This window comes from Homalodisca vitripennis, chromosome 6, assembly GCF_021130785.1.
Source record: "Homalodisca vitripennis isolate AUS2020 chromosome 6, UT_GWSS_2.1, whole genome shotgun sequence".
Taxonomy (NCBI): domain Eukaryota; kingdom Metazoa; phylum Arthropoda; class Insecta; order Hemiptera; family Cicadellidae; genus Homalodisca; species Homalodisca vitripennis.
In genome coordinates this window covers 81,570,655-81,593,259 of record NC_060212.1, presented here as the reverse complement: position 1 = coordinate 81,593,259, position 22,605 = coordinate 81,570,655, and the positions used below count along the sequence as shown (strand labels likewise).

Here is a 22,605-nt window from a genome sequence, read left to right as displayed (position 1 = left end):
TTGTTAAAATAGTGTCTTAAATTTACGTTATTTTTACATTGCACATTACGATATTAAAGTCTTATTGTGTCTTACAATTTGTACGACAGACAGAAATGGAATTGTATACTCCTGCGAGTGGTAGTCCATCATAAATAAATATTCCATTATTCTCTTACTGTTTTACCGTTAATGTTATTTTATTTTGAACTGTAGGTATGACCTGTAACAACTGTTCTAGTAGCTATTGATTCTTCGGCTCTTTCCAGGTGTAAAAGTGACATTCACAATTTACATATAAAGTATAGTTACATAAATACAAACTGCCATTAAGTGATGGTTTGATTCCTCCTGCCAGATGTTCTAATGGCTTTGATTTTTCGTTTATTTAGAGATGTAAAAATTACATTCCACAATTTATACATAAATTATAGTTACATTCAAAAAAAAATTTCATTAGAGATTGGGTTTGATTCCCTCTGCCAGATGTTTCTAGTGTCTTTGATTCTTCGTGCTTTAGAGATGTAACGGATAACATATACAATTTAGACATAAATTACAGTTACATTTATGCAAAGTGCCATTAAGTTTATGTCGTTCGAGTTCCTTATTTTATAGTAAATCTAATCACCTATTTTAGCTGTCTTTCGCTATACTGATGAACATCTTGGTTTATTATATGTACCTGAAATCTGATATATATGTTTGCAAATGGTTTCGTTTTGGATGTCCTCCTTTATTTAAATACGTAATGTTCTTGTACATTCCAAAAATAAATCATCCTGTGTATATAAATAGTGTCTTATTAATATTTTTACTAATTTTAAGATCCTAACATGCGAAATATAGTCTGTAAATTCTCATAGCTTGGACACTATTAATTGCATGACTAACAATGATTTATGGATTGTATTAAAATCTATGTCACGTATAGAACCTATTTTCGGTTTTAAACCAAAAATTATATCTTTATTTAAATAAATAAGGGATCAATAGATTGTGCAAAATATAACTAAGTTTAAAAAATAAGAATCCGTTTGATAAAAAACTGAACTGCATTAATAATACAATTTTCATTATAAAATATTTAGTATTAAAATAAAATTCGTAATTTTTGGCGCCGCCAGTGTATATTTTATAGAACAGAATAATCTACTAAACATTTAAATTATCGTAAATTTCCACGATCAATTTATATAAAATGAATGGCCCTTTAAATTACTAAATTGCATGATTTTAATGATAAAAACGTACAGAATACTTATTGCTCAGAATTTGAAATGTGAATTTTAAGAAAACAATATTTTTTAAGTCTATTTATTTAATTTCATATATTTTGCTCAAAGTCTTATAGCACTATACTCATAAACTGCGATAAATGGTTGTCAGATACCAGGTAAAATTTTATCTCATGATATAAGCAGTATTAAATTGATTCGTAAACTTTTCAATAAATTTTAGTTGATGAATTCATCCATTTCACTACAACGGGTTTTTTTTATATTTTACATGTTGAAGTTTTCAGATAAAACAGGTTCATTCATATAAAAGAAGGATTGCCTGATAGGGTTGCATAATAAATACTATAAAAGAACGATTAATGACCCCAAAAAGGAACTATTTGAACTTTTGGGAGAAGGTTGGAGATAGTTACAGCAACTATAGCCTAGTTATATTCTACTGTTGAATGCTTATATGAACATATAACAACTATACCTAGTATTCTCTGAGTTATGTTAGAGGTTATTCAAAGTTATATCTACTAAACTACTCACAACTAATATTACTTGTTGATTAATCACGGATTACCGCACAGAATCTGCGATTGCCACGTGTTACAGTTCAGCCTTTGTCCTCAATTACAACTCTGCAAGATCATCTATCCTGTCAAATTATAATATAAATACATTTTGCTAAATTGATTTTCGACGTCAACTTCTAATCGTTAAGGTGGTGTTCAATTTAATAAATATATGTCTAGTATAACTAATTCAAAGTGTATGAGTCCCAAAAACATAATACATGTCATCAACATCGTGTTTCAGCTTTCATATTAAAAGGAGTTCTTAAAAAATTTAAGTAGGTGATTTCAGGGTATAATACCAATTTAATAAATATGAAGGAATAAATTTTAAAAATATACTTCTAAAATATAAATCACCACTACATAATAAAATATACTATACCTTCGTAAATATTGATCGACATATTTCAATAGAAATTGTGAAATTAGCATTTAAATATTACCAATTCATAATAAATAGTTTCTAAACATTATTAAATACTAAGTTTAAACATAAGGTTTAGAGCATCTTATATGTCATGTACGTCATAGTTCAGATGACCATAGTGGGTTTTGAAAATGAACAATTTTCTAACCTTTGGAATTAGCATTGAAGAGCACTGAAGATTTTCGCACCGAGCAATAAGCATGGAAAGAAACAACAAAATCAATTTACGAGAGGCGAAGAAGAGTAACGTAGAAAATAGACCGTCTCGGCCAGTTCCAGGGAATTTCTGGTGAGATATCAACGAATTACTTGTTTGATTTTAGTCATACCTCAAACAACGCCACAAATCTGGAAGATATATGGACGCCGCACCGCCTCCGCATATACCAGCAGATTGATTTCTGGGTTGGCTTCATTCCGTCTGGATAGATGTAAATAGTAAATAGTTAGCATTTCTGCTTATATATAACAACATACGATTGTATACGGCATGCTCTGTATTATTTGTTTCGTTTAACAAAATCACATGATAAAATCCAAAACTTTTTATTTCTAGGTGTATATATTTGTTAAAAATATATTATTTGTATATTGGTTTAGTTATTATCCTTTTTAGTTATATTTTTTATATTTCATCCGTCGTCGGGCTTTTGCTTGTTTGATTTTCTGATTTTATAACAATTAGTGTTCGAGTTCTTTTTATGTTTAGTATTACGTTCCGTTTGTTTCAAAATTTTACTATTGTACATTTTGTATTTAAATTTTTTAATATTTGATGTTGATGATATTAGAGTGTTTCTTTTGTAATTGTATCCATTCTTTATCCGATTATTGTAAAATTTGTTTATGATGTGAAGTAGAAATAAGTGTATTTTAAGGTTTTTAGTTTATTATTTAAAACTTTTGTCCTTATAAATGAACATAATTAGTTGAGGAAGGATTTGCCAAATAAAGAAAATAATTTGCAAACATTTAATATCTCTTTTAATGTTTTTGAGCTGTATAGTTGGTGTACTCTTTATTACAATACACAAATTAAGAATACAAAGATGTCGATTGGTTACACAGTATATAGAAATCCAACTCAGTGTATCTTAGGTGCAAATTAATGGTGGTTGTTGTTTGTGAATGAGACAGAATCCTAAGAGCATTTCCTGATCCTTAACTTTGACGGAGGGAGGGAAGAGAAGGTTCTAAAACCTGCTAATTGAATAACAGACTCTCACTTAATAGTTCAGCTCTGTACTGGGTGCGAAAATAACTCTGCGAAAATAACTAATATACTAATAATCCTAATGACAAATGTGTTATTGCTTTTAATTTAAAAAATTAAATAGGGGGACAGCATTGCTCGTTTCCTGGTCTGGTCCAGTCACTCATGCTAGTTACATATTCTCGTAATGCTAGAATATGTTTGATGTAGAAGGGTTATAAAAACTCTGTAAACAATCAATCAATAATAATAATAATCACCTTAATTCGTTAAACTTCCAATTTTACAAAATGAATCCAATATTTTCTGGTTAAAATTTGATTCCCTTACTATAGTTCCAACATTTTATTTTTTAAATTTACGTACTTTATTATTAAACATTCAATAAGAGTAGATTTTGAGAGATTTTTTATGTAATAAAATGTAAAAAAATATTTATTATTAATAGTAGTAATATAAGTACAAGGCATTGTCTCGGTTAGGTATCTTATTGTGTAGGACAAACATACTAACAACTAATAAGAAGATATTATACAAACGACCCGCCAAAACAACGGACCGGTAGAGAGACGGGGAAGTGGGGGGTTGGAGGAAAAGGTGGAGGGGAGGATGGAGGGGGGGGGGGGAGGGAGGGGAAAGGGGGGAGGAGGAAGGGGATGGAAAAACGGGCGGGGAGGAAAGCAGGGGGAGGAAGGATGGAGGAGGGAGGGGGACGGAGGGAGGAAAGGGGGGAGGAAAGGAGGGAAGGGGGGATGGAAATAGCGGGGGGTGGGGGAGGGAGGGGGAAAGGAAAGGCGAGGAAGGAGGGAGGGGACGGAGGGAGGGAGGAAGGGAAAGGGAGGATGGAGGGGAAAGGGGGAAGGAGGTGGAACGGAGGGGAGGAAGGAGGGAAGGAGGGGGAAGGAGGGAGGGGGGGGAGGGGAGGAGGCGAAAACATGGGAAACACTCTCCCTTGAGAACAATTCGGGGTTTTGAAACAAAAATACTTTGGTTTAGACTGTCACTTTATTGGGTTCTCCATTTTCATTGCGGTCAGGTTTTTCTCATTAGTATAATTTACCTAAACAATCAACCTTATAGAGTTAACAAAATTTAAATATTCTCTGTATCACTGATTTTTTTCTCTCGAAAGTGTTTTAGTATTCCTTTTAGATTTAATGGACCACATTTTTCCTACATGATTCCATTTTCATCAAAAAAGAATTTGTTACTCAATTTTGTAACGGGTTAGCGCTTACCTTATATAGAAATTCCAGATTTACTGATATATGGTTATGAATTATTTTCGTCTGCTATTCTGAGCCCAACTATTCTAAGTATATTAAAAAGTCACAAACATTAAGTTTGACAATAAAAATTTAAAAAAACGATTAAGGATTAATTAGACATTGGAATTTCGGTTGGCATGTTTAGTTTTTTTTGTATAGTCAATGTCTTTGTATAGTCAAGGACTAAAATCAAGTTTGGTCTTCTATGATACTTTGTTTACCATTATGCCGCCAGTATAAAACATCTTTAATATTCTACTTCAGATTGACGTAGGGTATGCTCTATTATTAGGATACCATTCCAAACTTGGGTTGTTTTTAAAGTGTAATACGGATAACCCACTGTTATATAACGGATATCAAAGAACAATAGATTATATAAACAGATCATGGAACAGTTTGAATATTTTTGATCAGCTGAGGTGTATGTTGGCAAGGTGGCTTGCGATTAGTAATCTTTTGTTAATGTGTGCTAGTGTTTTCGTAGTTTTTTCTCAAATTTACATGGCGTCAACCAGTTGATATTACTGGATTTGTTGAAGCCTGGTTGGTTTAGGAAACCCGACGATAACCACTGTTATATATCAATCATATTATATATTATGATGTTCGGTCTAGTAACAGGGGTTACCGGCATTACATCTTCTTACAACAATAAGTTTTAAGATGTTATACTAATAATACAACATACCTACCGTTAAGAATGCTCTCAAAAACCAGCGTTTTCGGACGATAATATCATGAGCTTAATCAATAACAAATATGGATTTACCTGTAAGTCTTTTTACAGTTGGCCAAAAAGGGTTACTTTCTTAATCCTGGTATATTATTGCAGTTGTGATGCTGATTGTTAATAAGAATTCTTTTTTATTCGAAGCAGTTATTCCTACAATCGTGTGTGATACTTAGCTAAGTGCATATAATGTCGATGGAAACGGCAATTTTATCTAAAGCCGTTGTACCAAAAACTCCTGTTACTATGAAGTTTTACAGTTATACGAGCTAATTATGAAAAAAGTGTATCCAAAGTCATTAAGATGCTATAACACTTATCTTTTGTCCAACTACTTATCAGGGACATTACTTGTTTCAATAGCCTTATTTCAAAATGACTGACAAAATAAGACCGATCTATCTTCAACGTATTTTGAGGAAAAGATATAATACAGAAAAGAATTGACAGTTTGCTCACAGTTTATATTCAATTCGGTTAAAGTAAATTATATGCGACATATATAACGAATAATTCCCAACGATCACATATGATTTATTTCAATGGTTATTCAAAGTTTTATAATCATAAATTGGAACTCAATAGTAACTTGTTGAATTGAATCACGGATACCGCATATACTCGGTAGCCTGTGTATTTGCCACGTGTTACAGTTAATACAGCGTCTCCGTATGTACCAAAATACAACACTTGAAAGATCAGTCCATTCTGCCAAACTTGAATTTAATAAACACCAATTTCCTTTGAATGAATTTTTACGTCATCAACTTGCAACGCGTTAAGTTTAGCGTGCATTGTTAAGGGTGAGTATAAATGTGGGCAAGACTAATTCCAATTCTGTGTGTTACACATCGTAATAGAGGGACATAATAAATTTCCATCATTACAGTAGGATGTAAGCTTGGTTTATTAAACGTGATTTTAAGGGAATATTAATTAAGTTAAAATTGACTTCTTACTATACCATACATTGAATGTGAAGGAAACTATTTTTCGTTTCTAAAAACATTAAGAAATTGAAACTATACCTACGTAAAATATTTATTCATATTTTAAAAACAAGCTCTTAATATTACAATTTCGCACACCATTTCAAAAATGTTGCTGCTTATTTATTAAAGACTTAATTTCAAACTACAAAGTTTTAAAAATAAGTATTTATAAAATACTATTTTGTGGGGGGGGGGGGGGGTGGGGGGGGGGGGGGGTGGGGGGGGGGGGGGGTGGGGGGGGGGGGGGGTGGGGGGGGGGGGGGGTGGGGGGGGGGGGGGGTGGTACAAATTAATCAGAAAATACTTAAAAACACAAATATTTTCAAGCTTATAAACATTTGTGTCACCTTCAAAACAATAATTATTAGTTACAAAAATTATCAAAACATTATAATCCTCGCACAAGCGACCAGCTATTCAAACATATTGCTCGGCAAATCGTCCGACGCTTATCTTAACGCGACTATTTCGATCTTGTGTTTACAAACAAGTCCAATGCCCTCAAAAGCATAAACACTCCCGGCAGACTCATAACATCTAACGCCTTAACGTTTATAGTACGTACTTCCATTCAATAAAATCCGTATAGCATCTGATCATATAGTTATAATGTCTGATCCATACCAGTAAATTAGGTTGGGAAGAAAAATTTAAAACATCCCTTATGTATTTCTAACCATTAATACTTATATTTTGTAATGAAATCGATTAAATTCTGTTTAAAGTTGTATTGTTATTTCTTTAAAAGTGTAAATATTAGTATTATTAGATAACATTAATGAAGCTAGTATTTTTCCCGTGTTTACAGTGTAGAAGGAAACTACATTTCTTTAATAAACATAGAGTAACAATAAAGAGATGAATAATAATAAGAGAGTAATGAGACATGCACTGTGTATTAACAATTATTAAACTACACACACAATACTACCCTGTTGGAATAACTCTTAATAACCTAGAGGCTTTATCATTTTGGTCAAGCAATTAATTTGCTCGGGAAATTAGGATCACTAATGCTGTTATAACAAGTATTTTTGGTAGAGATAACACAACCTTAACTGTAGTAATATTATAAACCTATATTAAAAAGTTTTGGTAATTTTACTCACGGTGCCCAAAAATTGGCTAAAAATAAAAAGCTTTTTTTAAAGCCGGTATGATTCGTAGCTTAATGCATTGAAATAATATATTGTTTACTGCATAATTTGATGACATATTTCAATGAACTAGTATAGCAAGGTGAATAATCAGTGAAATAGTAACTTTTATACACACTAAAAATTTAAAATGGTAAGGAATGCATTTCTTGTAATTATGAAGTTAGTGCTAAGAAGCCCTATCTCACTCTTAACCTAGGGACCATCGCTTAAAAGTTGACTTCTGAACCAGCACCAATAACGATCACGCAGCCCAAGGAGTTTCCACACTGGACCTTGCTTAGCTCGGTTATCTTGCTACAACCCCCGCACTCGCTAGACTACACAATGGGCACATAAAACTATCTAAATATAAGTCAAAGTGGAAATTGTGTTTGTAAATCGAAATATTTTATATTTAATCTAAAAACAGTATTTAGTATTTTGCTTTTGATTAAGACGAAATACTAATCCTTAATATGTAACAGGAATCTGTTTAATATTATATCTCTACATTAACATTTTTATTAAGGAATTGAGATACAGTAAAAATGAAATGGATATGATTTAAATACGAAGTTATAATATTCTTAGTGAATCTAATATTACCCATAACATACTACTTCACTGAAAACGGTATAAATTATAGTATTCATAATATGCAAGTTAACGTTTAGAAGGAACATTATCTGCATAATAATGAGACAAGCTGGAGGAAATATGTTCCCGCAAGCAACGCTTAGCAATATACAACGTGGTTTATCAGAGTCGTCGTCCTCCTTGAACAGCCTTGACTTTACTTGACGGAACAGCATTCCACAATATAAACACCGTGGCTTTATCGTGTTTGTGTATAAAATCAATGTTAAGGCTTTGGCTTCCATGCAGTTAAGTGTGTGATATTAGGAGAATGCAGTTGAGGCACTGCGGATTTTCATGGTTTTGCAAAGAAAGTATTATTGACCTTGTTGGTAAGAAGTGTTACAGTTTTATTGAAGATACAACGCCGCAAAGTTAAACTATGATCTTATTTATATTTACCCTTTAGGATGAGCATCAGCAAAGTCTATATATCATGTACTAGCTAAATTTTCCTTTTTATCCCCTTTTCCCTGTCCTTTTTCTAACAGTATATTTTCCGCAAGATATCGAACAGACTTTCCTTTTTTATGTACCTTTATTTCTATTCAGACACCATTGAGATCGATCATGGAACATATCAATATACAGAGTTAGGATAACCGTTAGGAATTATGTTTATAATGGTCTTACTATGAACTATGATGGTATTGAGGACATCACACATTAAATCAATTTGTATAACTGAATAGAATAAAATGACATTTTAACACATGTAATAAGGTTACTTTTTTATCAGATGATAAGATTTTCGTCATGCTTTGTTGGGTTCATCAATTTCCCCATCATATTGGTTTTTTATCATATATACAAGATACATCTTCATTCTAGTGCATGGTCCATGGTATTTGATTGGGCGTTTTTGTACCTATGGTTTAGCGTGAGTCCTTCATAACTTTTGTGTATTTACCTATCAATAAGGATTGTAGAAAAAATCTTTTTTCTGCCTATATTACTAATTTTCTGTAATAAATCTCGAAAATGAACTTAAAAATATGCAGCTGTAGACTTAACAGCGAAGAAATCCAGGGATTAACATAATTATTTTGCTTAATAATCTATTAAGTAAATTAAAATTAAGCTGTCTAGTAATTAACATTATTAAAAAATGTGCCTCTTCCCTGCGTTATTTTATTGTTGTATGAACCTCTGCATTTCATTATTAAAAAGTATATATATATATATATATATATATATATATATATATATATATATATATATTACTTATATAACTCTTTGAATTAATAGTTTGGGGTTGTCCACGGGTTAAGCATTTCCTGAAATAAGTCTACATGACATCTCTAGAATGATCTGACCTTTAGACTTGACCTTTGTACAGTGACGAAGATTTTGATCCCATTGGTAACGATTTTTCTAATGAGAGAATTAAGAATAATCAATTCTTAAAAAGTAGGTACAATCATATCAAATTTTAGCATATAAAAGAAAAACTCATGTGGCCTATCCACTCTGAAACGTACAACTTCATTTGATCATGATTTTTTGTATAGAAGTTTACTACTTCAAAACTGTTCTGAAACCTATCTCAATGAATTAAACTAAAACATAATGTATCATTTGCAGAAATATCTGGAGGAAGATTTTATCTGAAAACTTTAAATTTTGCAAACGGTTTTGAAATGGTACAGTTCATCAATGGGATTTGGCTAAGTGTATTTAAAGCCGGTGAACAATCACAATTTATGGTGAGCAATTAAATACTTTTGTAACTTTCAGTCTATCGGTGCGCAGGCAATTCTAAGGAAAGAAATAATATAAGTTATGGACTTGAAATTTTGTAAGCAATTTCAGCGAAGCCTACTACGCAATGCGTTGCCTGCTATAAATCCACCTTTTGTTTATATACAAACTGTAAATGTATGCTACAATGAAGTTTTTCCATGTTATAGACAACCTTATTTTCTGTATGAAATACAAACCACAATATAACAGCTTCCTGAATTAGTTAATTATTCATCATTCATTGTCAGCTCAGTTTTAATACTACAATAAATTTGTATACAAGCTAATTTAATAAGGAAGGCCAGAAACCATTTCAAACCACAAGATGGATATAACTGAGGCAGAAGCCTCGATATTCCAATGAATCGTTTAGAAGCTGGTAGCTTAATGAGAATACTTAAAAGAATTTGAAGGCTGGATTTGCAACTCTATCGGGCTTGAATAAAAATAGTTTTGAGAATGTCAAATATGTTTTGCCATAGTTATTGGTTCTTAGGTGTATGATAATATATTTAATTTCTCATGTTACTACTTACATGAGAGTTTAAGAATTGTTAAGTTTACTTCAAAGATAGCCAGTTTACAAAAACATGTACACGTAGTCAGTATCACTTATTACACTTATACATTTACCAATTAACAATAAATTTAGGATTGAATAAAACCCTTTCATGACGTTGATTACATGGGTATTTGATATGCAGTAGTAATTTCTGAGCAAATATAAATAGTAATATACTGTAGGCTTGTACAGTAATTTAGGCATTGCGATATCACTTAAATTAAGTATTAACATATCATATATTTATGCATAACAAAATTCTTAATAAATTTAATATGTTTTTATTCTGTATAAACTTTGCAAAGCTTGTGAGAATAAAGTCCATTTTTTATTAATATATCATAATTTCTTCGGTATAACGAAGAGGAGAAATAAATATTTATTGTGAATTAGGTAATAAAATATATAATATTGTTTACAATTATAATAGTGTCTGATTTTAGTGGGTATAGTTAGCGTTTCTGGTTAACATATAGGTCTATTAAAATTTCTAAAAATCCCTTCGGAAAACACCCCATTGTTCTTTAAAACACGTTTAACATTCCCTTATATTTTTGGAATTGGTCTGCAGATAGTAAGTGTATTTATGATAAATTTCAAAGTTCCAAAAAAGATTTTATTAAAAGCACAAATTACGTTGAAACATTTTAGAAAACCTGCAACAGACCAAATTGTAGTACGAAATATTTAGTATACTGTATTTTTACGGTATTAAAGGATGAAATATTGTATAGCAAACTCTGGCCTACAAAACGAAATCAATGGTGTTTCAATAGAGGTGAAATCAATAGTTTTTTTTTTTAAGAATCTGATCACGTGTCTGAATTAGACCTGTCTGAATGCGGTGTAAGACTAAACGACTTAAAGACTTTCCTGTCACGCAACATGAGAGATAGCATGTTCAGTTCGCGTGAGATTGCTGCTCAGTTTATGTTGAGTAAGTACTTTACAGGGAAAATAATACCATTCATCATGTTGATATATCATCTCAAAGAAATACATTTTTACGAAAAGTAGCCCTTTTTATACTATGGATTAAAGACGGTAATTTATGTTTGAGAAATTCAAATATGTTTATATTTCTTTCTGACTTCAACTAATTACTGAAAATGTTAACATTTTGTAATGCTAGTATTAAAAACAGAAAGCAATGGATAGATGGATAATAGAAGATAATAGAATTGACAGACATTTTGGAGTTAATAAAATTTCCTTATGTTTCACTCTACATGTGGAACTTTAACTTTGATCGCCAAGGCCATGCCCGCGCATGATGATTGGGCTCAAAAGCCTCCCTCTGCCTAAAATGCACGAACCTGTGGTGTTATAAGGCTAAAGGATTACCAAATGCTCTTCAAAACCTTTCCTGGATTTGGTCATCCTTGTTTCTATCATGTTTCAACGATAGATCTTCATATACCTTCATTAATTAAACTACAAAGTGATTCTAATATACAACCGAAATGTATTAACAAAGAACAACAAGGCTTCTGTGCTCTGAAACGATAAAATCTCATGGTAAATGATAGAGCTCGACTAGAATATCATATTGTTGTATTATCACACTATAACTCTATCATGATTATCACACTATACCTCTACTATGATTAGCATTACATTTAGCAATATTCTAGGTAAGGAGACCATTCGTCACCTGAACTTTACGTGGTACCTGTACTACTGACTACAAGTCTTCGTTGATGTCAGATGTGGCTAATGATTACCTCCAATATGACAGCGAGATGTCTCTCCATATAGGATAAAAAACTGAAACTTCACATGATAGGTAAATACTGCATAACTCGGTACCTCAGCCTATATTTTTAAATTGTATAAAAGTTTATAGTTCCTGCCTCCCATTAGTAACACAAACACATACCGCGCAGCGTAATATAATATAATATAATAATGAAGAGTTATTGAAGCTTTGCAGCCCTCATAATATAATTGTAGTCATATAAATCCAAATGAATAACTCTAATCTACTGACACAATGATATATTGCTAACAATCTCGCCACAGATATCTACGAATATTGCTAGAGCATATAACAGAATTTCTGATATTTTCCATCGTTTTATGTTAAAAGAGGTATAACGCAACGTTTCGAGAAATTCAAATCAATCCTTTTCGTCAGGTATGGGAGTTATTATTACTTACTAAAATAAATAATAGAAAGAAGAACAGAAAGGTAATAAAATAGAGGGTTTTAAAAGACCCAAAAGTTGCTTGGAGTCCAGTCCAGGCGTCCTGAGCACAAGTGACGAGTACGAGAGGAGGGGAAGGCGATGGTCAGGAGGGGAAAGGGGTCTTTATCATTGCATGCCGCTTCTGGCACTGTTTCTGATCCCAGACCTTAGTATCATAGTATGTGTACGAACTTTGTTGTTTGAGGCTCGATTTGTTGGTATAATATTTTTAGGCTTTCTATTTAGTTCTTAATTTAATATTGGTACCCAAAGTGTTCTAACCTCAATAGAAAGTTGACTTGGCGGTTAGTCTTCTAATTTTTTTTATGAAGTCTCATTAAGTTTGCGTTTAAAAAAACTTTTCTTCGCGGTGTATTATGTTTGTTTTCATCATCCAATTTCATGTCACGATTTTCAAATCAGCATCGTTGAGAATTTTAGACTTTTCTTCTAGTTTTTTTATATTTTCCTTATGTTCTTTATTTCCCACTTTTAGTGGTCTTTTTTATCTCAACTATCTATTTCCTATTACAAGAAATTATTATCATTCGAACACATTTTTTTGAGCCATATGTGCCGCTTTTTAGTATGTTTTTTTTTTGTATGAGACTTGGGCATGAGTTTTTTTGTATTCTAAAAGCGGTTCTAATATATTTTCTTCCTACTCATTTAATTTTCTCCGTAAATAACAAACTTTAAACAAAGAAATTACAAGAGCATTCTTAAGTACATTCCTTTTTATTGATTTTGTACTGGGGTGAATGCATTCATCAATGTAACATAGTTCTAAATGTAAATTTCTAATAGACTGTATACCACTACTTGTGAGATCTAAGGTCCCAAGATAATTACAATTATATTCTTACCTTCAATTATTAAAATTGTTAAGTATAACTTGTTAATTATTATAATAATTATGTTTTGCCTCTTCGTTACTTTATTTTTAATTAATGAGTGATGAGGAAACAATATTTGTTTCATACTGTATCTCATTTCCGCAGACATAACCGATGTAAGTACACAAATAAAGCATAAAAGAAGTAGTGGCTGTTTGTTACATAAAAAGGGTAAATGTTGTAAACTTCCCCAAGTAGTGACGTAAAAGGCCACCAATAAAGAGCAGTCAAGAACAAGAAACGGCAGAGTTTAAATGTGAAGGCAGTTGTCTTGGTTAGCGTTAATAATGCAGTTGACCTCATCGTGTTCAGTCCCACTCGTCAAAATGAGAAACTTGCGATTACAAAGTGTGTCCTCCCTTCCATTTGCTAAAAATTTTAGTCTTATCCCTTAAGTCTTTAGTTTAAAGGACATAGTTTGCTTGTTTTTTTCTAGTTTTCATTTTTTGGTTTCTAAATAGTGTCATAAGAATTAATTTATCATAGTAAATAAGAGCTTATAATAATGAAAAAAAGTGAAAAAATCGTTAGAAAAAATAAATATTTTCTACAAACTAACCAATTGAATCCAATTTATAGAATTTTTAGAATAAATTATGTTTGTTTCCTTAATTTTATTTGTTAATAGTTTAAAGATACAATACAATCCTTGAGGATTCTTTCGGATACAAATTAAAATTGAGCCAACGTAATATTGATCTCAAATTTTAAAATATATTGGCGAGCAATAAAATATCTTAAACATAGTACGAATCTATATACTTTCTTTGGTTTTACTCTTTTAATATGTTACAAATCTTTTTATAACGCTAATAATCTTTCTCAGAATTCTTGTCTGTCTAAATTAAATATAAATCTGGAACTGTTCATTCTTCAGTATGATTGAGCTTTTCAATATTATCAATAAATTCATCACTTGGCCGTCTTTACATTACTTTGTTCAATATTTTACCATTTAGTTTTAAAACTGTTAGTATGCTGGCAATATTCCTTCTTGTTATTTAGGCACGTATTAAATAGATAACGTCATGAACCTAAACATATCAACGAAAGAAACTTTTTGGAAATATAAATATATATCACTTTCAAACTCGTATCCATAACTATAGTATACTGAACAATTTATATATTTATCATCAGTATTTAAATGTTTGACTGTCGTACATTAATAAGGTTGTTTTGAACGCAGAAATATTGGATAAAACACACAAACATATGAGTGTCTGTATTTTATAAAATAGTTTTATGATTATATACCGGGTGTCCCAAAAGTTCCATCCCCCCTTCTAACTTTCGGGACTTCATGTGTCAGTGGAGGTATAATCCATTTAAATCCGTACAGCTCCTTAACCTGCAAAGCCTTATATAAGAGCTAGTCACGATTTTACTTAACCTCTAAAACTCCTATCGGGTAAAAGTAAAACACTGAAATGTGTACCTGATATATGCCTACTTCCGTTTGCTAAACATTAGAAGGCTATACAATAATAACTCTTATGTGATTTCACTAAGAATTGCGTCTATTATTTCCGTCTGTTAGTTATTTAATAAAATAATATTTTTATATTAAAGATAGTTTATTTTATTAAACGTTATTCCTTATTTTTATTTTTTGAATTATAAACCCTTTCATGACCTGTTTTATGAGAATGACATAAATCAAACATCGAATATGGAAGTAGACATAGGCTTAATTAAGTAAGCAATGAATTTTAAAACATTATTCATAAACTTGTATTGTCTTCCATTGTTTAATACATAAAAACCATACAACAAAAGAGGGAAATAAATTTAAATCATAATCTGCAAGCTTAAGCTGCTTTAATAACGTATCAACTTAATTGGGGCTGACATGTTTTCCTTATATAACTAAACTCTTTCACATAACCCTTTGTTTAAAATAATACCTTTCAAAGTGATGTGCGGTGTACTGTAATGGTTTTACTTATAAGAAGGATTTTATGCCTTCTAGTTTTACCGATAAAACGTAGCTATTGTTTGTTATGTATTAATAGTTGAAAATTATTGGTGAGCGTCTTTGTTTAAATAGTTAATCGTAAAGAATAATTATGATTTTATAACATATATTTTTGATACCTGTCTGTTATATGAAAGTGAACGCAGTACATCGTGTATTCTTATTTAAACTGAAAAGGCTAAACATAGGAAATGATATTTTATATAAATATAGTTATACATAGCTATTGTAAACAGCTTTTTTTCGTTTCAAACCTTGATAAATTTAACAAACATATTAAATTAAAACACTTTATGTAATAAAATAAGTTTTAGATAATGAGTTGTAATGAATGCAACGTATGAGTGAAGATTTGATGTAATCATAAAGTATAACAAAGGTTTCTCATAAACAACTACTTTAGATTTCAGTGCTTTTCGATGGAAAAGCTGTATTTCGGAGAAAAACATAACATTTCAATGCATAAATGTTTATGTTTCTAGCACGTATTTATTTTAATGGGTTTAACTTCTCCGTATTGTTTTGTAAGCAAATTCACTTCCAAGCAAATGTGTGTTGAAAACCCCTTATTAAAATAAAATTAAATATTTTCCTGTGAAATTACTTAACATAATTTGTTTTATATAAATGAATCCAATGCGATTCAGAATGAGTGATCAAGATATTTATTAATTGTCAATTTTTATACGTAATCTCACATTATACTTTGAACTATCTTTTTGTTGAATTGAAGCGGAATATTCCATTAAAGTACTTGAAAATAAAACTTTTATGATAGAACCTAACATTGAGTCGTGGTTGTCGTGGAGTTGGGATATAACCTATGAAATATTAGTTATATATTTATGTCGGAATATAAGATTTTCAACGATGTATTAGCGTGTTTGCCATAATATAAAGTGGGATTGATTATTGGTTAATATAAAATAATGATAGTTGATCATTAAAAAACTTTGACTATAACTAGTTTGTACATAAAATGTATCTAATATTATCCTTACTAGGTCTATTTAAAAGACGTATAATGTAAATTCAGTACTATCCCGTATTATAATGACGAACCAGTTTTATATGTTACGAGGAAAGGAATCATGATAATTGCATTAGTCAAGACAGATATGAAACATGTTATTACTTTTAAGCAAAAACTGTTTAAGGCCAAAGAGTATTTTATGTACCTACAGATTTGAGTTTTAATGTATTTTCACACATTGCTACTGGTGTTGTTTGACAATAGATTTTGAAGGTACAGATTACGAAATATTTCAAACTGACTTTACGTCTGGTAGACTTTTTAATCAAATACAATTTTTATAAATAAAACAAAACTGCACAATAATCAAGGATGGAGATTAAATATGTACGCAGGCCAGAAGCTGAATGGGTGGAAATACCGTTAATGAATTGCGATATCAGGGTGGCCAGGATGACGAAGCTAACCTCAGAAATACAATGTTATAACGTTTCGTTTAAAGTGTTGCTTAAAATTATCTCGCACTTTAAATGTTATCGAAAATATAGAGTACCCGGTCTTGAATGTGTTACTGAAATTCCCTTTGAAAAACTTTTAACAAAATATGACTGCGCATAGTCTAAGTTTGTTTACTAATTTATTCTTTTCTAGTGTTTGGCGTTACACACAATGTTTTGTCAATACAATGTTTATATAAATTAGTACAAGGAATAAAATCTATATATATATATTTTAATAAGTTTATGTAAAATTTAAAAACAATTTCTATTTTAACTTCCGTTGTTGATTCTCAAATTTGACTTCTAAAACAAAAAAATAGTCAATAATTATTTTTAAAGTCCTTTCATATAATGCATTTAGACATCAAAACACCAATCTTGTAATATATTGTTCTACATTCATTAAATTTACATAATCATGTCAATTATTATATACAAATTTAATTAAATATGTCCGAGTGTGATTTGCTAAATTGCGTAAAACTTAATAAACCATTTGTGCTGAGTTTATACGTGGTCAATTTTAGGATCTAGTTTTAAAACCAAATTTGTATTTGTTACACAATGTCATCTATTATTAAAAGCGCTTTCGCCGATTAAGGCATTTTATTGTTAAAACCCAGTGATTTCCATTAGCTATACAACAAATAAAAGTCTTAGGGTCTCTTATTAACACACAAAACTGTTCCTATATCCAGAATCCCAGCGGGTTAAGACTCACTGATATTTAAATTATCTAAAACAACACAATTATATGAAAAAGACTGTAAAATGAAATTAAATCTTCTGTGGAAACATTACTTTAAGACACAACAACTATATATGTGATTATTTAGTAGTTTTAAATCAAAAGATTAAGCTTGGCAGAAACAAAACTTGCTATTTCAACTTTTTATGGAAACGGTGTTGACCACAGATTTGATCAAGATTAGAAAATTGTAAAGTAAGAAACCGATGCTTTTAACCGTATATTTAGTAAATATTAAGTATGCAGGGCAGATATCAAATGCAAGGGTCTATCTCACGTTTAATATAAAGTTAAAGACCATCATAAACCGGCATTAGTCACCTTTGGCAGAAGTGGGCTTACTAGACTTGCTAATTTATATATCTTCTTTATCAGTCTACAAAGCAAACTCAATTGTAATACCACAAATAAACTATAAGTAAAATACGGTGAACAAAGGAAGACGTTGTATGAACACAGTATGCCCTCACATAAATGTGTATGTACATATATTATATTGAATAGAAAAATAAAGAAAATTGGACTATAGTATTGTAGTACAGGAAAATACGAACATCGACGTAAGTTATAATGGTAATAAATATTCAAAAACTATATACCCGTGGTGTGCCGGTTGTTCTTGAACGAAAGAGCAGGTAACTGTTAATTTATTTACAAATCATAGATTTATTCAAATTCATTTTGACAATTCTCAGAATATAAATATATTCATGCATGCGCTGAAAAACAAAGTGGGTGCGATTACGTCATTTTATAAATGTTTACCTTTATTTGTAAACTATTAATAAGCACCGAAGTTGTACAATTACTTATAATCTTGAAATTTACACACCACCTAACTTTAAATATGATAGATAATTATACGTGTTTAATTTTCAAAAACGTTTCTTCCAATTTTAAGAACTGGTTTTAAATTTAAACATTAAAAGTTGAAAACAAAATTAAACGCAATTTAGCATATTTTTATCAAAATTTTACAAATATAAGCTTCAAACTAAATCAATGGTTTGTAAAAAATCTTAAACATAAATGTATTCTGCTGACTGGGAATTTACTTATCTTTCCGTTATTGCTAGCAAGGGAAATTCTCTTTCTTCTCAGAAGAAATCAGATTATATACACTGTCCCTCTGATTTTATATTTGTATTTTTCTTTTGCACAGTTGTAAACAATATTTAAAATTTGAATTTATGCTTTTAATTACTTATTGATCATACAATAGTATATATTGATCTTTATTGATTAATATTTAAAATACCATAATATTTCAAACAATAATACAATGTTATAATGTTATTAGAATTCTATACTGTTAAAATCTATGGTATGATACATTAGAGTAACTAATTAAGAGTAAGGAAAGAGCTAGAAGACAATACAAAAAATATAAAATGACACATTTATTTAATCAGTATACGAGCATAAGAGCTGACACTAAACGTTTAATTAAAACTGAATTTGATGAATATATTAAGTCGGTTGAGAGCAAGTTAAGAAACAATCCCAAGTCGTTTTGGAACGTAATCAAACAATTAAAAGTTGTTGATAAGAGCCCATCCATAATGCACACTGACGATGGGATGGTGGAGGGGGGTGCGGCGATAACGGAGGCTCTGGCCACATACTTTGGTTCTGTTTACAATACTTGTAATCTCACTGAGGACGAGCTTTGTACACGAGCGCTAAGAACATCAGTTATGGATAATGCGGGTACATTTGCACTTTCTGAAATTACTGAACAAGTTATTAGTTGCGCTTTAAAGAAACTTAAGCCTAAAAAATCATTGGGCCCTGATGGAATTCCACCCTACGTATATAAAGCGTGTGCAGATGTTTTTACTAAACCATTTCACTATTTATTTAATTTGTCTATCAAACAAAGTTCATTTCCAGAAGCCTGGAAGCGTGCAAAAATTGTACCCGTCCCTAAAAAGGGAGGGATAAACCAGGTACAAAATTACAGACCCATTGCAATTTTATCCCCACCTGCAAAAGTTTTTGAGACAATTATATACAGTAAATTATTTTTATATATAAAAAGCTACATTAGTGATTACCAACATGGTTTTTTTCCCTAATAGATCAGTTAGTTCTAACTTACTAAATTTTTCTCAATTTGCAGTTCCTAATATAGATAATAATATTCAAATTGATGTAATTTACACAGATTTTGAAAAAGCTTTTGATAGGGTGGACCACTTATCTTTGTTGTCAAAGTTACACTTCTGGGGTATGAATAGTAACTGTGTTCGTTTTTTCTGTTCCTATTTGTATAAAAGAAGACAGTACGTTAGTCATGCAGGTTTTAGTTCAAAAGAATTTATTGTGGGGTCTGGGGTCCCTCAGGGCTCAAATTTGGGACGGCTGTTATTTATCATTTACTTAAATGACATTTACTTGTTTAAGCATAAAATACTTATGTACGCTGATGACCTAAAAATTTTTAATAGCATTAAAAATATTTCAGATTGTTACAAAATACAACAAGATTTAGATGCTCTAAACGACTGGAATAAGCAAAACCTGAAGTTTAATGTAAAAAGTGTGCAATAGTTTCATATCATAGAAAATCGATAAATAGTGTAATATGTTTTGATTATAAAATGGATGGACATAAATTAGATAGAAAGATAATGTTTAAGGATTTGGGGGTTACATTTGATTCTAAGTTCACATTTGCAGACCACGTTATTTCTATAAGTAAATCGGCTTTTTCTATTCTTGGTTTTATTAAGAGAACATGAAATTTTCTCAAAAATCCAGATTCTCTCCAGCTGCTTTATTTCTCATTAGTAAGATCAAAATTGGAATATGGTTCTGTTGTTTGGCATCCTCATTTAATATGTCTCTCAGATATGTTGGAAAGTGTTCCAAAAAATTTTTTAAGATATTTGTATTATAAAACATGTGGTCACTACACTGATATTATTCCGTATACAGAGCTTCTTAACATCTATAATATGGATAGCTTGACAAAGCGACGTAAATTAGGCATGTTGTTGTACCTACATATGCTAGTGAACGGAGTGCTGGATGACAGTGCCTTGTTATCTATGTTGGACTTTGCCGTCCCCCGCCACAACTCCCGCTCAGTTGCATTGTTTGTTCCGCGATTTTCTCGCACTAATTTGGGTTACTTCTCCTCACTTAACACAATTATTAGACTTTATAATGAGCACTCAAACTCTTTAGATGTATTTAATTCCTCTTACAGAGATTTTAAGGTTAAAATACTCCTGATTATCAATTAATAGTTAAAACATATTGTTATTGTTGTTGTTATTTATATAGTAAATATTTATTGGTGTTTATATTATATATATATATATTTTTTTAACTGAATCAAATTTTATAATTGTTATATCGTTATATATATTTTGTTAACTAGTTTTAGTACATGTTTAATTGATTACTTTTGGACAGTAGTTTATTGATTCTCGGTTGTTATTTATTTGATTTATTTAAATTATTTGATTCATCTTGTTGTTAGGTTATTTATCGGTGCTTCGGTGGTGTTGTCAACTTTCAAATGCTCTTTTTTTGTGTATAGTTGATATTTAATGTAGTTGAGCTGTTGTTTTGGATTAATTTGTTTGTGTTTTTGTTGTTGTTTAAAGTTATCCAATTATATTCATATAAAATAATATTAATGTCACAGTGTAATTGGTTTCGGCTGTATTGTAACATTATAAAATATAAATAAATAAATTAGATGAAGGAAATAACATAGGGAAAAAAGTTATATTTATTATTTATATAGATAATAGTAGCTTTTAATAAGTTTAATTTTAACAACTTTTGGTATGTCTCTTTAAGAAAAAACACACTAATTATCACTCCTTGTGTGTTGAATTACTTTATATAGATATTCTTCCGTAGTCGAGTATATTTGACTGTATACATTTAAAATATTTTTTATTTTCATTAATTAAATATGATACTTACATTAAAGATTTTCTTTGTTTATAATTATAAACCATTACAGTAATATTCTATAGATCTGAATGTCTGTTCTATAGTCGTTATGTTTTGATTCTGCAACAACTGTTTTGCCAACGGTTACTGAGTATGTATGTTTAACAAGGATCAACCGAGTATTGAGTTTTATCTTTACATAATATATTTCAATACAATTTACTTTCACTGAACATCAGACACAGCTTTAAATTCAAAAGTTAATAGTTGAAATACGTAATAAATTTGTTATTAAAAAAATGATTATTTAAAATTTTCATGTTGTGGTTTTTGACTTAAATCAGGTACCAGTAATGCTAAAAGTACCTATCCAAAAGGCTCATTACTCCAGAAAATCGGGCCTATACAATCTTGTCGTGTTTCACTTAAAAACGACCTAAGTATTACTCATTTACATGTACTTTACTGAGGACCTGTCAAAAAGAGGTTTAATTGAAATGGTCAGTTATGTTCACTATTACTTAGTACTTTTGAAGGCTACAACTGTTCGAGGACATAGTATCCTACAACTCAATGGAATGTTTGTCAGAATTAAGCACGAGATTAAAGTAATGAACACTGTATTTTCCTTAATGTGTATGAAGTGTATAGCAAATACTGCACAGAGGTTTTATCCATCAAATTAGAAAATAATCAACTGTCAGCATCAATTTTTTAAAACAGTTTAAAATATTACCTGAAATCCAGGAAGCCAAGATGATACTTCTTGGAAAAAAAATGAAAAACTCGTGAGAAAACTGTTATGGATTCAAATTATCAATGCTCTACGGTATACTGTTGTTTCTTTATGAAAAACACATTTGGTATAGTGAACTAATTTCAACCAGCACTGAAAGATACAAAAATATCT

General features: G+C 30.5%; 1 protein-coding gene across 1 annotated transcript; it reads left to right on the top strand.

Moving 5' to 3' along the window:
• Nucleotides 1-4,079: 4,079 nt before the first annotated feature.
• On the top strand, nucleotides 4,080-4,379 carry LOC124365445 (rRNA 2'-O-methyltransferase fibrillarin-like). Its single transcript, XM_046821426.1, has one exon. It carries the CDS (start codon nucleotides 4,080-4,082, stop codon nucleotides 4,377-4,379), a length of 300 nt encoding a protein of 99 aa, XP_046677382.1.
• Nucleotides 4,380-22,605: the final 18,226 nt, after the last annotated feature.

Bases quoted from the DNA above. Each gene is read 5' to 3' on its own strand.
- LOC124365445 (XM_046821426.1), top strand. From the start codon at position 4,080: ATGGAAAAACGGGCGGGGAGGAAAGCAGGGGGAGGAAGGATGGAGGAG.